Source organism: Xenopus laevis, chromosome 2S, assembly GCF_017654675.1.
Source record: "Xenopus laevis strain J_2021 chromosome 2S, Xenopus_laevis_v10.1, whole genome shotgun sequence".
Classification (NCBI taxonomy): Eukaryota; Metazoa; Chordata; class Amphibia; order Anura; family Pipidae; genus Xenopus; species Xenopus laevis.
In genome coordinates this window covers 71,525,280-71,539,571 of record NC_054374.1, presented here as the reverse complement: position 1 = coordinate 71,539,571, position 14,292 = coordinate 71,525,280, and the positions used below count along the sequence as shown (strand labels likewise).

Genomic DNA, 14,292 nt, shown 5'->3' with positions numbered 1-14,292 from the left:
GTTTTTCCAACAAAGTTATCTCCCAGACATATGCCTGCTTTGTTTTGAGTTGCGAATTGCATTAAAAGCATGCATGCTTGCTTTGTCACATGATTTACATATGCAGCAAGTCTGACATTGCATGGTGAGAGCAGAAATGTGACTGCTATGGTTCTCCAGAGTGATTTATCCTAATTTGTGAAGACAAGGAAGTTTTGGCGGCTCCTAAGGGTATGGCCACACTGGGCGTTTCGGGAAATTTAGTCGACTGGCGACTAATCGACTCGTCTTTGCGGCGACCAATCTCCCTGATCGCCTTCCCTCACTCTGCGCTGGCTAAAATGAAAAATCGCCGGCGCTAATCACACGCAGCGATTCGTTTTCCGAAGTCGCCCGAAGTTTCCTCGTGAGGCAGCGCAGAATGAGGGAAGGCGTTCGGGGAGATTGGTCACCGCAATGACGAGGCGATTAGTTGCCAGGCGACTAAATCTCCCCGAAACACCCAGTGTGGCCTTAACCTAACTCTATTTGATATACCTTATATAGTGAGAACTTAACGAAAGTTTTTTACCTGCACCTTATTAATCTATTTGATATATTAGATCTGCAGGATTCTGACCCACTAGCTCTTTTTTAATGAATTAAGTTCGATAGTATTAACTGAAAGATCAATGTGTTTAAAATTAAACCATTGTCCTAGCCTACCAGGCAGTTACTCCCTCAGACCCTCAACAAAAATGAAAATTATAAGCTATGGGCAACACTAGGTTGATTGTGCTCTTATGTCTTTAAAAAAACAGAACAATTGCATCTCATACAACCCATAAATAGTTAAATAAATTCAGCCTTCAATGTGCCTAATATCTGTTTGCATTGGTAACATTTATCTTATGGGACGTCCCCTGCTTGGGACGGGCTGTGCCTAGGGCTGAGGTGGATCCAGACTCAGGTGCTGTGTGTATAGTTACTGTGACTCACAACTCCCTACCTTGGTCCTGGGACATTTTCATAAAATGAAGGGCTACCGCACAGAAGGTTTTGTATTAAAAATATGTCTGTCTGGTTCACCTGGGCTTTTCTAGTCAGCCAGTGTTTTGTGCTGCAGATTGCAGGTAAGATTTATATCATTATCCCTGTGTGCTTTGATTTGTCTGTGGTTAGATGAGGATCTGGGAGCATAGCTGCTTTCAGAGAGAGAGAGAAAAGTTGTAATATACATGTGACTTATTTAGCTACAAGCACGCACACTTGTTGTTTTGTTTATTCTTTTCTGCCCTCTGGTTTCTGCCCTCTGGTTTCTGTCCTCAGTGCAGCTAAAGTCAGGTAGGTCCAGGGGTATTAATCAGCTGATGTTCTGCTAATTTGTTTTGAAAGTCAGAACCAGAAATGCAGAGAATGTAAACAACCAGACAGATACACCCTTCAGTTTCAGTGATACACTGACATCAATGAGAGACTGCAAGGGGTCGGGCAGAGGAGAGTGAAAAACAATGATATGGTAATGATGTCAGAAGCATGATGGAAAATGTTTAAAAGAAAAACTTTACAACACGAGACAGGACACAGGATGAAAATACTGAGAAATGATTACAGGAAATCTGATCACAGAGATACTGAGCAGCTGAGAAACACAAGAGGGCAAAGTCAAGACACGGACACATCAGAAGGGTAGAAAGGACAGAGCAGTAAACAAGAGACAAATAGTGGCCAGCTATTATAGGTCAGAAATGCAAACAAATTAAATATTGTCTTTGGAAATTGGTAATCTAAGGAATAATTGCATTAACACTTGCCCTCTTTTGGCAGCATCAAATAACGGATAGAGAGGTCATTTGTTTTTAAGGGGCAGTCTTCCTTTAAGTATTTTAATTAAAACAAAATGTAAGCTCTTAAAATGAAATTTAATATGTAACTCAGAAGCCAAATATAACATTCTGGGTGATACATTTTATTGTTACTCTTTTATCATTTATCTTTATTTTAAGGGCCCTCTTCTATAGTATAAATTAAAGCACCAAACCACTTTTTTTAATTCATTACAGTAGTGATGAACTTAGTAAAAATACCATTCAAGCGCAAACAGGTTCAACCTGCAGGCAGGTTAGCTGTGGCCCCATGCATTGGGTTCCAACCTTGGTCTATATCCAGTGTTTTTCAGCAGTAAAATCCAGTACAACAATGAATTATTCACGTTGATTGAAAATGAACTTTAATAAAGTATATGTTCAATAAATTAATATAAAGTGTGTGGCCCTTTTGAAAAATCAGGGCAGGGGCCAAGTGAGTCCAGCAGTGACGTTATTAAAGGTTACTGCTATAGAGCAAGTTAATGTGAATAGTTTTTACCCTATTATAGAAATAGATCTACAGATTCACTGTAAAGCCAGTAAAATGCATCTGATTCATTGGGTGACTAAATGGGGCTAACTAAAGGCAAAAGCTTGGTGCATATGAGGGCAAGGTAACATGTAAAGAAAAAACAATATTTTGTATGTTAAACAAAAGAGTCAGTGTATTTGCAGAATGGAAAGGGAATTAGCACAGGTTGAACCTGTTTGCGCTTGAATGGTATTTTTACTAAGTTCATCACATTGTTAGCATAGTGATGATCAATACCTAGTTTGGAGGAACCCAAGAGGCACATGATTTTGAGTTTCTTAACTGGAAGTGGCTGGACTGGTTCACGATTAATGCCCCATTGTAGCAGCGTGGACATCACATACATACAGATTCTTGGCTAGTATACATAATAAACTGTTGTGTGCACTGAGGACGATATTTTTTACACATGCCCATAAAGAAATTAGAGGAAAATAAAATACAATAGAGATAACCCTGCCAAAATCAGAGCTTGTTTACCTAAATGCAATCACTTCTCTAAAAGTGGCACACAGATACGGTATGTTTATTTCATCAAAATAACCCCATCAATTTTACAGTCCATGAGGTGTGGTGTCTGTTTTAACATCACTGCCAAAAATTAGCAAGTGTAATTGAGAAGAAATGTGTGTATACAATTGTTAGTGAGTTCATGATATAAAATGAATATAACTAACTCATATTTATTGGCCATTATACCTTGATAAAACTTGGTGTTCAGTAGAATTGAACTCGTGGCTTCAGGACTTCAACTTCGCCTCCTTGCGTGACTTTGGGTCTTTTCACGCTTTAGGACTTCAATTCTGGCTGTTTTAGTGACTTCGGGTCTTTTCGCCACATGAGGACTTCAATTTCAGCTATTTTCGTGACTTCGGGTCTTTTCGACACTTCGGGACTTCGGCTTCGGCTGTTTTAGTGACTTCGGGTCTTTTCGACACTTCGGGACTTCGGCTTCGGCTATTTTCGTGACTTCAGGTCTTATCGACACTTCGGGACTTCGGCTTCGGCTATTTTCGTGACTTCAGGTCTTATCGGCGCTTCGGGACTTCGGCTTCGGCTATTTTCATGGCTTTGGGTCTTTTTCCGCTTCGGGAGTTCGGCTGTTCGGCACTTCCACATTTTCCACTATTCGGCTGCCCGCAGATCTTCGGCGCTGGCAAGGGGGGCCCGGCTCTTTCTAAACTGCAGCACTGCCAGGCCCTCCTTCATGCCCGGGCCCGGGACACTTGTCCCCCCTTTCCTCCCCTCATGGTGGCCCTGTGGAAGTATAATCATTAATTGCATCATATCAGTTTGTTCCATTTTCTGAGCTATTCATCTGAATGGACCTGCCTGCTTTTTCTGTGTTTCAATGACTCACTGTTTCATATTTGGAGGTGTGGCTAAAGTGAATATGAATTTGTGGACAAATTAAATTGAACGTTTTTCAAATTTCTGTGTTCTAGAAGGAGGAATTCTTGGGAAGGTAAAAATCCTTTTGTATTTTGTATTCCATTATCCCTTCCTGTTAGTACAGAACAAAGGTCTGTAGGGTTATATAGTACATGTTATTTACAAATATATGTGTTTTGCTCTCTGAATATGAAAGGTATTCTTAAGCATTGATTCATCTGTTTTTATTATTTTTTCTTGGTTCTAGGCATTTTGCACCCACCTTTGAATGTTACTACTATATCCCGGAATTTCAGGCTGTTACTCACATGGTCACCAGCTCCTGGAAATCCTCCAAATGTATCATATCAAGTGGCCTACAAATACATGTAAATATCAGTAACCAGTACATTGAGACATTATTAACTAAATGAGCTGGATAATATTTAGAGAACTTGGGAATCTAGGATGTAATCAATCTGTCAATTAATTTAAAGCCCTAAATATTTATCCAACATAAATATAAACAGACCTACAGAGGCTGAGTACCAAACATACCCAACCACCCTCTCCCCCCAAAAAATCTGCACTTTCAAGCAGACTAGACCCTGTTTTATATCTTAAAAAAACCTGGTGTATATCATATGTACACTTGGCACCTAGTACTTATTTGATGCCACCTTGTTGCTGGAACTAACAACATCAATCAATGGCATAACCAGTTCAATCCAAGAGTAAGAATTCTATTAGCAAGTAAATTCCAATGGTATTTGCTGTTTCAAGCATTTTCAATTTTTTACATTGAAAATGAATACATGGTTTTATTAATGAGCCATTTTACATGATATCTGGTGATCCGATGATTTGTGGCCATTTTTTGTTACACAGTTTGATAAATAGTCCCCGTAGGTATATAACTATATACAGTATAGGGAGCACTATATTCTTTATCATTGGGTTTATCTTTAGCCCAACCACAGATCTACTCATTTGATATGTTTACTAATAAACAAGCATTTTATTTTAGGTTCTAAATGGCTCTCTTTTGCCCTTCAATAAGTTTACAGAGGGTGGGGTCATTAACAGCTTTAGGAAGTACTACAAATGTTGACTTATCTAAACATAGACAGCACCTGCACAAACCATACAGGAGGACAGTACTTACTGTTTGCCTTGGCGTGGTCAATGCTATTCAGACGTCTCAGGATGGAATCTCCATGGAAATTTCCTGTAACATCAGCGACAGCTGGGTTAGAATTGGTCACACAGGAAGCTTAGCACTTCCTAAGCTTTAGTCAATAGTCATATGTACTGAAAAATGTTTACTTTATAACCATTATGAATTTAATTCCTGAAACATTTTCATACATTGTTTACTGGAGTGCTTTTAAATATCATTAGGACACTTCAATAAAACTTTCCAAAAGCCATCAGGATAACACAGATAATTGTTTGAATTATTCTTACTGCCCCAGATCAGTAAATGTTAACTGCTGACTGCTGTAGAATGCAAGTCATGGACTAACTATGCTTCTAGGGGAGATGCACAAATTTGGTGATGCAGTTTGCTGACCGTCTGACCAAACTTTTTCCCTTTTAAGCTCCAGTGCTGGATCTCTATTTAAATTTTATCAATAAACTTTAAAAAAATGTAATATTTATAAAAGTATGACTGTAATATTAATTTAAATGTTTCCTTTCAGACATTCAAGGTGGAGTAAAAAGCATACTTGCAGAAATATCACTATAAGAGAATGTGATTTGACCTGCCTTCTTGATTATACTCATAATTACATAGTAGGGGTCAGAACTATTTCTGGATCATCCAAGTCACAGTGGGAAGAAATAAAAGACCTATCATACATATTTACAGGTATGTGGAGTGTATGAGGCGCCCGGATTTCACAAAAGTATATATAAATAGATTACAAGAAGAAGAGTAAAAATGTTAGTAATATTTTGAATTTTTTTTTTGTTCGTATTGAGTTGTCCATAATTATATCTACAGAATAATCATTATATTTTACTTGTTAGTGCCCGTTTGCCTCTACTTTCATACAGCCCTAGCACACTGTATGTAAATTCTATATATCCAGCTGTCACTCAGCTGCACAAGACATAATATCATCAAATACACTATGAAATCTGTTTGAAGTTTTCTTCATTTATTTTCTGTAGATCCTGAAGTTTTTAATCTCCTTATTTTGCAGTGGATCCAGAGGCGCCAACATTACAAGTAAAACTAGTGAACAACAGCATTTATATTAATGCCACAGTGAAGACACCACATTGCATCAAAGACATTTACAATTTGAAATATCACATTGTAGCATGGCTAAATGATGAACCAAAACAGGTACATGCCCTAATTATGTGTGTTTAGTGTTTTTATTTCTAACCTGCAGTAATGCCAATAAGGAATTATAGGCAAAAGATCCATTACAAAAATTTACGACATTCAATTTTGTTTGCTAGATGATATTCAGAGAGGTTAAGATGAACTCTGTCGTCAACATAAACACTGCAGGACTCAATGGGAACTATTGTGTTGAAGCATCAACCATATTTAAAATGGTGGAAACCAAAATCAGCCAACAGTCCAATTCATATTGTCATCTTATCAAGGATAAAGGTATTTGATTATAGTTTTTCTTAAGTTTATTTTTTTTTTAAATTACTCTTGGTATTTGTATTTGGTCCAAATATATTTAAACATAGTAAATGTGTGCAAATGTAGAGAATCTTGTAAACTTGGAATCACTTCTATTTGCCCTTAAAATAGGGGGAGAAGGACTTACTATGTTACTCCTGTGTAACAGTAGGTAAGTTAAGGCTGTAGCCTGCAAAGCTCTAGATGCATTTTGTCATAAAACAAATTGTCAAGTTTGTTTTTCTGTAAAGGGCAGAAATCATTTTCATATAAATAAGTGCTCAATCACTTTGTATGTTTCATTTTAAGGCCTATGCATTTGTTTAGAAAATGCACTGCAGGGCTAGGGACTATACACTCCTTTCCTCTCACCCAGGGCCAGACATGGGGTAGACAAGGTAAAAGAGATACATGCCCAGCCCCCCCCCCCACATGTTTTAACTATGTAACTATGTTGCGCCCTAGGCATGTGCTACTTCTGCCTACTAGCGATGTGCAGGCCGGCCCGAAACCCGCAGGACCTGTGGGTTCGGGCCGTTTTCTGCACCAAATCTTTGGGTCTTCCGGCATCTAAATTTATAGACTCAATCCTGCCCCACCTCTTTTGTTACATCACTTTGGGGCATGATGGGCGTGGGTCTATAAATAGGGGGGCAATGGCAGGCCAGGCTGGATTCGGATTGGGAGGGGCGGGTTAGGGTCTGGTGCGGGTCAAGAATTTCTCAACCCGCACATCACTAATGCCTACCCCTATTTCCAGCCCTGAGGTTCTGACAATGCTTTATAGTAACTTTAAGACTTTTAGCCATATATCAGGCTTACTTAACCACCTGTACCAAAGTGAAACACCCAGTGGTGCATACTTTGTAAAAATGTTAACTTTACTGCTGAGGTGTGAGAATAAAAGCCTTTTTTTAGGTTACATTGTTTATTAAAAATATAAAGCAAATGTACCGCCTATTGCAAACAATAAGAATATTTAAATTCACTGCAGAAGTTTATGATCATATAAAGGCACAAGGCTGCATGTAGAAAGCTTCATAAAGGTGAAATTACCCACAAGTGGCCTGTGGTGAACTCTAGTTTCATTGTTTGATAAGTAAGCAGCATAGCCCAGGAATAATCAGTGCATGCATTGCTTGTTCATCTAAAACCCCATCATTATTTTAAGTTATGTTGTGATTATATGTGTACATAAAATATTACAATATCAACAAATTAATAAATACATTTTTTACATTTTTTGGGGGGCAATGGCACATGGGGTTTTAAATCAAATACTTCTATTGATATCACTTTTTAAATCTTAGATATTGATGTCTGCTTTATTGTAACCATAACTAATAATGTCCATTTTTCCATCTGTAGAGCATAACAGTTTCCCGAATTGGAGTTTTGCAGTTTTGATTTTTATCATCTTAATACTGTTCCTCATTTGTGGCATCTTCCTTTATTATCACATCAAGTGTATACATCCTATTGAAGCAAAGATACCAGTTGCATTGGTATGTTTTAAGAAAAATGGGTGTCCTGTTTTAATGTTTGGCAGTAGTAAACAAAGGTTCATGTCTATAGACCAGAATGGAATAATTACCACTGTAAACTGCTGTAATGAAGTTATCTACTTATGGTATAGCCTCATTTACCCACATTGTTGCTAACATCCAATTGATTTCCTATACACAAAAAGGGGTGTTGTAGGAACAAGTGCATGCATTTTACAAAACAGAGGTTTTTAGTTCAAAATTCTGATAATAAAATTGGTAAGCGTCCATACCACAGCAAATTTTTAATTTAAATGTGTATTGCAACATCTGCTTTTATTGTGAAATTAAATAGGAATGCTATTGTAGTCTAGGAAGTTAAGCTGCAGGTTGCTGTTGTTGCTTTTGCTCATTTGCTGAGCTGCTCTCTTTGCAAATGTATGTTTTATTCTCATGAAAGAAATCTACCTTTGGTTGATAAGGGAATACATGAACAGGCTTGCTCACTGGCTATAAGACTTATGCGTGTTCTTGATTCTCATTGGTGCCAAGGCAATTTCAGATTTGTTAATTACAAATCTAAAACACTGCACAAAGACTGGCCTGCACATGCATTTATTGGATAGGAGAGGGAGCAGGCAAAGGTCCATGGCAAGGCAGTACACAATATAAATCCAGCACTGTAAAAATACAATTTAATAGCTAGTCCTTTTTATTTTCAGAAAGAAAAGTTGTTGTTGTTTTAAATGTATTCTAAATCTTTGCCTTTCAATTATGAGCACAGTTGTCAGTGATTTTTACAGCATCATTTGTCAGTGCATTTATATATAAAATAGTGCACAACCTATTGTAAATTATAAAGTTATCAAAAGTCAATAAGCAAATCTAGGACAATAGCAAGATACAAATGATTTTATATAGTATAGGAAACTCCTAGGTCATTTATAATATCCATATAATACACAGGTTTCACTGAATCATGAGATGCAAAGGAGATCACTAATCCTCAGGAGTGTAACTTTGGGATGTAACTTTAAGGGCTTGGCCCCCCTCAAACATATATGTTAAGTGCACTGGGAGTTTTCATTAAACAAAGCTTTATTCAACTGATTACTGATTCAACTTATTCAATACTCAGTACTCACTTTTATGGTGTTTTATTAAACCCATTGAAAATTGTCTCTGTATATCTCAGCAGTGTTGACATCATAATTAAAGTTTTTTGCAGGAGGGCCTGGTTAGCTGTAGTTATTCCACTGTTTATTATCCCTATTGGTAAAAGAAATGTGGCCCTTTGACATTGCCATAATTTATTTACCGGTTGCTTTTTTTTATGTTTCTTAGGATTTCTCCAATGTCAGTACTGGCAGGGAACTGTGTACCTTTGAGTCTCCGGAAATGATTCCCAAGCAGTATAATAAAATCTCTGCAGTAGAAATAAAACAAAAGTGCTATTCCCCCAGCTCTTTGTTTTTAAGTGCTAAGGAAAGGAATATTGATGATGATAATAATGAATTAAGCCAGTCTGGATACACAGAGAAACATCCAGAGAATCTGGAGAAGATGGATATAAATGGATCTAAAAACAAGATGTCTGGTTGGAACATGCTTGGCTCTTTCAGAGCTTCACTAAAGGATCACAGCAGTGATAAAGGTTCCACCTCAGACTTCAGTTGTGAGGAAAGTGAAAACTCCTCAGGACCAAATATTCCTAGACTCTTAATACTGCAGGGTATCCAGATGGCTAATCTGGATCCCATCCAAGATGAGGATAAAGACAAAATCAGGAAACCTGATCCCAATGAATTACTGTTAAATACTGTCAAATCAGACTTCTGGAACATGTCCTCATTAGGACCCAAGTCTTCCTGCCAGCTCAATCAAATTCTAAGTGTGTGCTTTGAGACTTTAAAGATTGAAGGGAAAAGTAGCCAGATGGAGGATTCGGATAGTGTATCCAGTGACCGATTCTCGTCAGAATTGGAGGATTCAGCAGAAGATTTAAGTGAGGAGGTTTCAGAGAGTGAAATGACAGATCAACTGTGCACTAATTCAACTTTGCAAAACTTAAGGTGTACAGGCTATGAAAGCAGGAGTTATATGGCAAGGTAGTGGTAAAAGTGCGTGTTTGTTGTTACTATTATTCTGATGAATATTTACCTGTAAACCTCTGTGAGGTCCAAGAAATGTATGACTGATACAAGCATATCATGTATGATGATTAAATTAGCTAGCCTTTCTTGCTAACTAAGTAAGTCATCAATATGTCTATTTTCCCTTAAGTGTTACAGTGAAAGCCTAATTATAGATTTCAGCTGGAGAGCATGATCATCATCATTGTTGGGCCAAGAAGCTATACAATACTTTCCATTCACTTTTTTATAAGAAACTAATACTGATAAACTAACAAACATGGATCACAGAATGAAACCATAGGATTAAAGGGGTTTATGTGCAAGGGATTTCAATCTAAAGACGTAGTTAGCAAAATACTGTTGTACAGAAGAATCAAGAATCAAACCAAACACTTAAAGCTATTGGTTTATCACTAACATGTGGCTTTGATAAATGAAGGTTATGATGTTACAAAATGTGATTGAGTTCACTTACAAATGACCTCCACTGATGCAAAGGTTGAGTGGTAGGTATGTTTGTAAGGACAGGTCTGCAAACAGGCAAAGTTGCACTCACCACTAAACATTTTTATTCTCTTAGGTTGGGGTGCAATGAGGATGTAACCCCAAAATCTTTACGGAAAATGGTAAGAGATCCTCTGCACTCACCCATATCAGTATACTAAGTCAGGTGATCCCTGTGGTGTCCATACGATATATGGGCCACCGTTTGGAAGTTTTAAGCAAGTTGCAGCATTCCCTGTGAAAAATGCATAGTAAAATAGTAGAATTCCTAATGAATCAGATGAAAGTGAGCGTAGGACTGGCCAGACCAGGGATGCCTTTGACAAATTTGGCCAATTTGTATATATTAGAATATATGGACAAACAATCCCTGTTGTGTTTATAAGGGAGGGTGTTTTAGTAGCTTGAAGGCCAGGTCTGTAACTAATTGTAGATCAAAGGTTAAAGCAAGATATGTTGCAATTTATGCAACAGAATTACTGTACAATTCCAAAGGTACAGATCTATAAATGCCAAAGCCAGCGACCTACAGATAAGGCCAGCCTATCACCACTAATAACTCTTTATGGGAGCTGACAGACAGAGGAGAGGCTTTCCTGATGGTACAAAGCTAAAAATTCCCAATGTGCAAGAGCCCTTAAAAAATACTTTCTTTAGAGCTGCTTTGATTGTATCCAAATTTTAAAGTAATGATCTAACTATCTAACTTTAACTGTATTTGCCAAGATAAATGATTAATGGGAAATACTGTACATACAAAATAGGTTTTGCATTACTGCACAGAATCGGTGCAACTCTACAAGATGAATTTTTGAGCAGTGTCCTTCTTTAAGAGGTTGTTCTGGTAAGAACAAATATGCACCTAGTGTGCTAATTGTTAATAAGTTCAGAAGTGTGCTGTAGACTGCACTAATTTCTATGAAACAATATGGTGTATATGTTTATTTAAGTTGTATAGGTCAAGATTTAAATCAATAGTTTGGCAACTGCTCTTTTCTATGAAATAATTATAATACACCAGGGTCGCACTGGGGCAGCGGGACACCGGGAAAAACCCGGTGGGCCCGGCTTTTGTGGGCCCGCCAGCCCAGATCCGCAAGCTTCCTCCTGCCGCAACCTCCCTTATTCACACGGCAGCAGCAAAAACATAGTGTGCGTGGGCGGCGCAGCAAGGAGGGCCCTGGGACAGCAGCCCTGGTTGGCCTCGGGCCCCCCAGTCTGACACTGTAATACACATACTGCATGGTTGACTATTTATTATCTCCTCCAGACCCCATGTGCAATAGTTCAGCAGAAAATGAAGGTGGAGTTATTCTGGGGGGCATCTTCTGTAGCATAGATCTACAGCATAGATCTACACCATACAAGAGTCATCTGTACCTCTGGGCTGATACAATATACTTAACACAATAGTTTAAGCATGAAAAAAATGTCGCCTGTAGACTTCAATGCATTTTTCCCCATTTCGGGAATTTTCGACAAAGCGAAACGGGTCAGATTCAGCCATCACTAATTATAAGCTTTGTTTTTTTTTTGTTTTTACTGCTTTACTTGCCTAATTGTTCAGAAAAGCTATTGAACATCTTTGAAAATGTGAGAATAAGTAACTGTTGTTAGTTCCTATGATGTGTGTTTTTATATATATATATATATATATATATATATATATATATATATATATATATATATAATACACAAAAGCCATGAATATCCTGTAAATTATATCCTTATAAACGGTGAGTTCTGATGTCATCAGTTATAAACGGTGAGTTCTGATGTCATTTCTGTCTCATGACTCATTGAAATTTGCGTATTATAATAAATTGACCTGTATAAAAACACTCGGCCTTCGGCCTCGTGTTTTTATATGGTCATGAAACTCCTCGGTAACTTATAATATCCCTATATTTTACAAAAGGGGGTACTTTATTCACTATATATATATATATATATATATATATATATATATATATATATATATATATATATATATATATAGAGTAGAGTAGAGAACCGGCACTCACGATATTGAGGTCATCTGTGCCTGGGTGCAGTCATCGATCAGGAAAATTAATAGAAGTAGTGGAGATCGCACTCACAGGTCTTAAGTGTAGTAAATAACATTTTATTGTGGACAATCGCTGACGTTTTGGCTGATACAACAGCCTTTCACCAGAAAGGCTGTTGTATCAGCCGAAACGTCAGCGATTGTCCACAATAAAAAGTTATTTACTACACTTAAGACCTGTGAGTGCGATCTCCACTACTTCTATATATATATATATATATATATATATATATATATATATATACACAGAATCCAAGCTGTGAGTGTTTAGCAAAACTGCACGTTCTGGGCTGCTGACAGCACTTTTCCTTTTGAAAGCTGAAGAACTTATTTTAAAAATAATTTCCCAAGAACATGACTATAATGGGCTGTCAGTGAGTTTGATTTACTAAGTCACATTAAAAACTGCCCCAAAGCAAGCAAATCTAGGAGCTACTCAGCAGTTACATTTTATTGTATAATTCAGGGCAGGACCGCCATCAGAAATCGCAGGGCCCCACCACACAGTAAAAAAACAAAAAAAATATTGGTGGCTAGGGTTCCCACATGTTCATAAAAAATAAAAAGATATTGGTGGCCAGGGCCACTCCATTATAAAATATTGGTGGCTAGGACCCCACATGAGAAAAAAAATTGGTGGCCAGGGCCCCCTACATTATAAGAAAATTGGTAGCCAGGGCCCTTTAAACATCCATGCCTTCCCGAAGTCAGCAGCTCTCACAAAGATGGGGGGCCCGGCTAATCAAGTAAGTGTGGCGTGTCTGGCCCCCATTACCCTCGGGGCCCTCTACAACTCTCCCCCCTGATGGCGGCCCTGATTCAAGGTAGCAAGGTTACATGCTGCTTAGTTACTGTGGGTTACTGCATACTGAGCCAGAAAACTGATTTGATGAGAATGAAAGAATTACATGCACTTTCCTTCCTTGTCGATTGTTTCTGACTAGACAAAAGACCCTTTGGTGTATGTGCATTAATAAAAAGGTTTTTATAGATAATGTTGGTCTTATGCATACCTCCTAACATTTGAATAACAGAAAGAGGGACAAAAAGATCTGGCGCGTACAGCGGGGCAAATTCTTTTGACCACTCCTATTTTATGGCCACACCTCCAATTACCATGTCCCGTTTACACAATTTTGCAGGTTATGAAATTTTGAACACATTTCTGGGAGTTTTAGGGGCAATATTTTATGTGTTATAATAGTTTTGATAATGAAGGTGCTTTAAGCTGCTAGACTCAGTTCTCCCAAGAGACTTGCATATCTTATGAAATAGAAATAGTGCAGGTTCTGGTCTCTCTGCCAAAAAAAAAGCCTGTTATATTAATTACGTTTCAGAAACATTGTATCTTTTTCTGGCATCAGTGTAAGAGATCAAAGAGAAACTCTGGACTTTTTTAAAAAAATCTGCGGGCTGAGCTGTCAAAATGTGGATGGTCCCACAGAAAACATGACAGGAGGTATGCACATGCACCCAGGGGTGCTCCCTCTAAAAGCAAGCTGAGGAACTTGCCTTGGGCAGCAGGGCCCCGTATGTTACAAAGAATGTCACAAAGCCACTCCTGGTAACTTTAAAAAGCAATTTAAAAAACAGAAGGTTAGGTCTACTAATGGAGAAAGCGCAATTACAGTCTTTTCACTGGAAATGTGCCCCAATAAGAGACCAGCTGCTTCACAGAAGACCCTGTATGCACAGCAGGGTTAGTGAGATGTACAGTATTGT

General features: G+C 38.0%; 1 protein-coding gene across 1 annotated transcript; it reads left to right on the top strand.

Moving 5' to 3' along the window:
- Positions 1-895: 895 nt before the first annotated feature.
- Positions 896-10,110, top strand: LOC108704662 (interferon lambda receptor 1). The gene is made up of 7 exons (XM_018241320.2): positions 896-1,091; positions 3,998-4,118; positions 5,433-5,602; positions 5,940-6,085; positions 6,205-6,361; positions 7,748-7,884; positions 9,208-10,110. The coding sequence occupies exons 1-7, from the start codon at positions 1,031-1,033 to the stop codon at positions 9,973-9,975; spliced, it is 1,560 nt and encodes a 519-aa protein (XP_018096809.1). The 5' UTR covers positions 896-1,030; the 3' UTR covers positions 9,976-10,110.
- Positions 10,111-14,292: the final 4,182 nt, after the last annotated feature.

Excerpts from the sequence above, each read along its gene's own strand:
- LOC108704662 (XM_018241320.2), top strand. The coding sequence starts at position 1,031 with ATGTCTGTCTGGTTCACCTGGGCTTTTCTAGTCAGCCAGTGTTTTGTG. Across the intron at positions 6,362-7,747 it reads TCATCTTATCAAGGATAAAG|AGCATAACAGTTTCCCGAAT; the intron begins GTATTTGATTAT and ends TTCCATCTGTAG. Across the intron at positions 7,885-9,207 it reads CAAAGATACCAGTTGCATTG|GATTTCTCCAATGTCAGTAC; the intron begins GTATGTTTTAAG and ends TATGTTTCTTAG.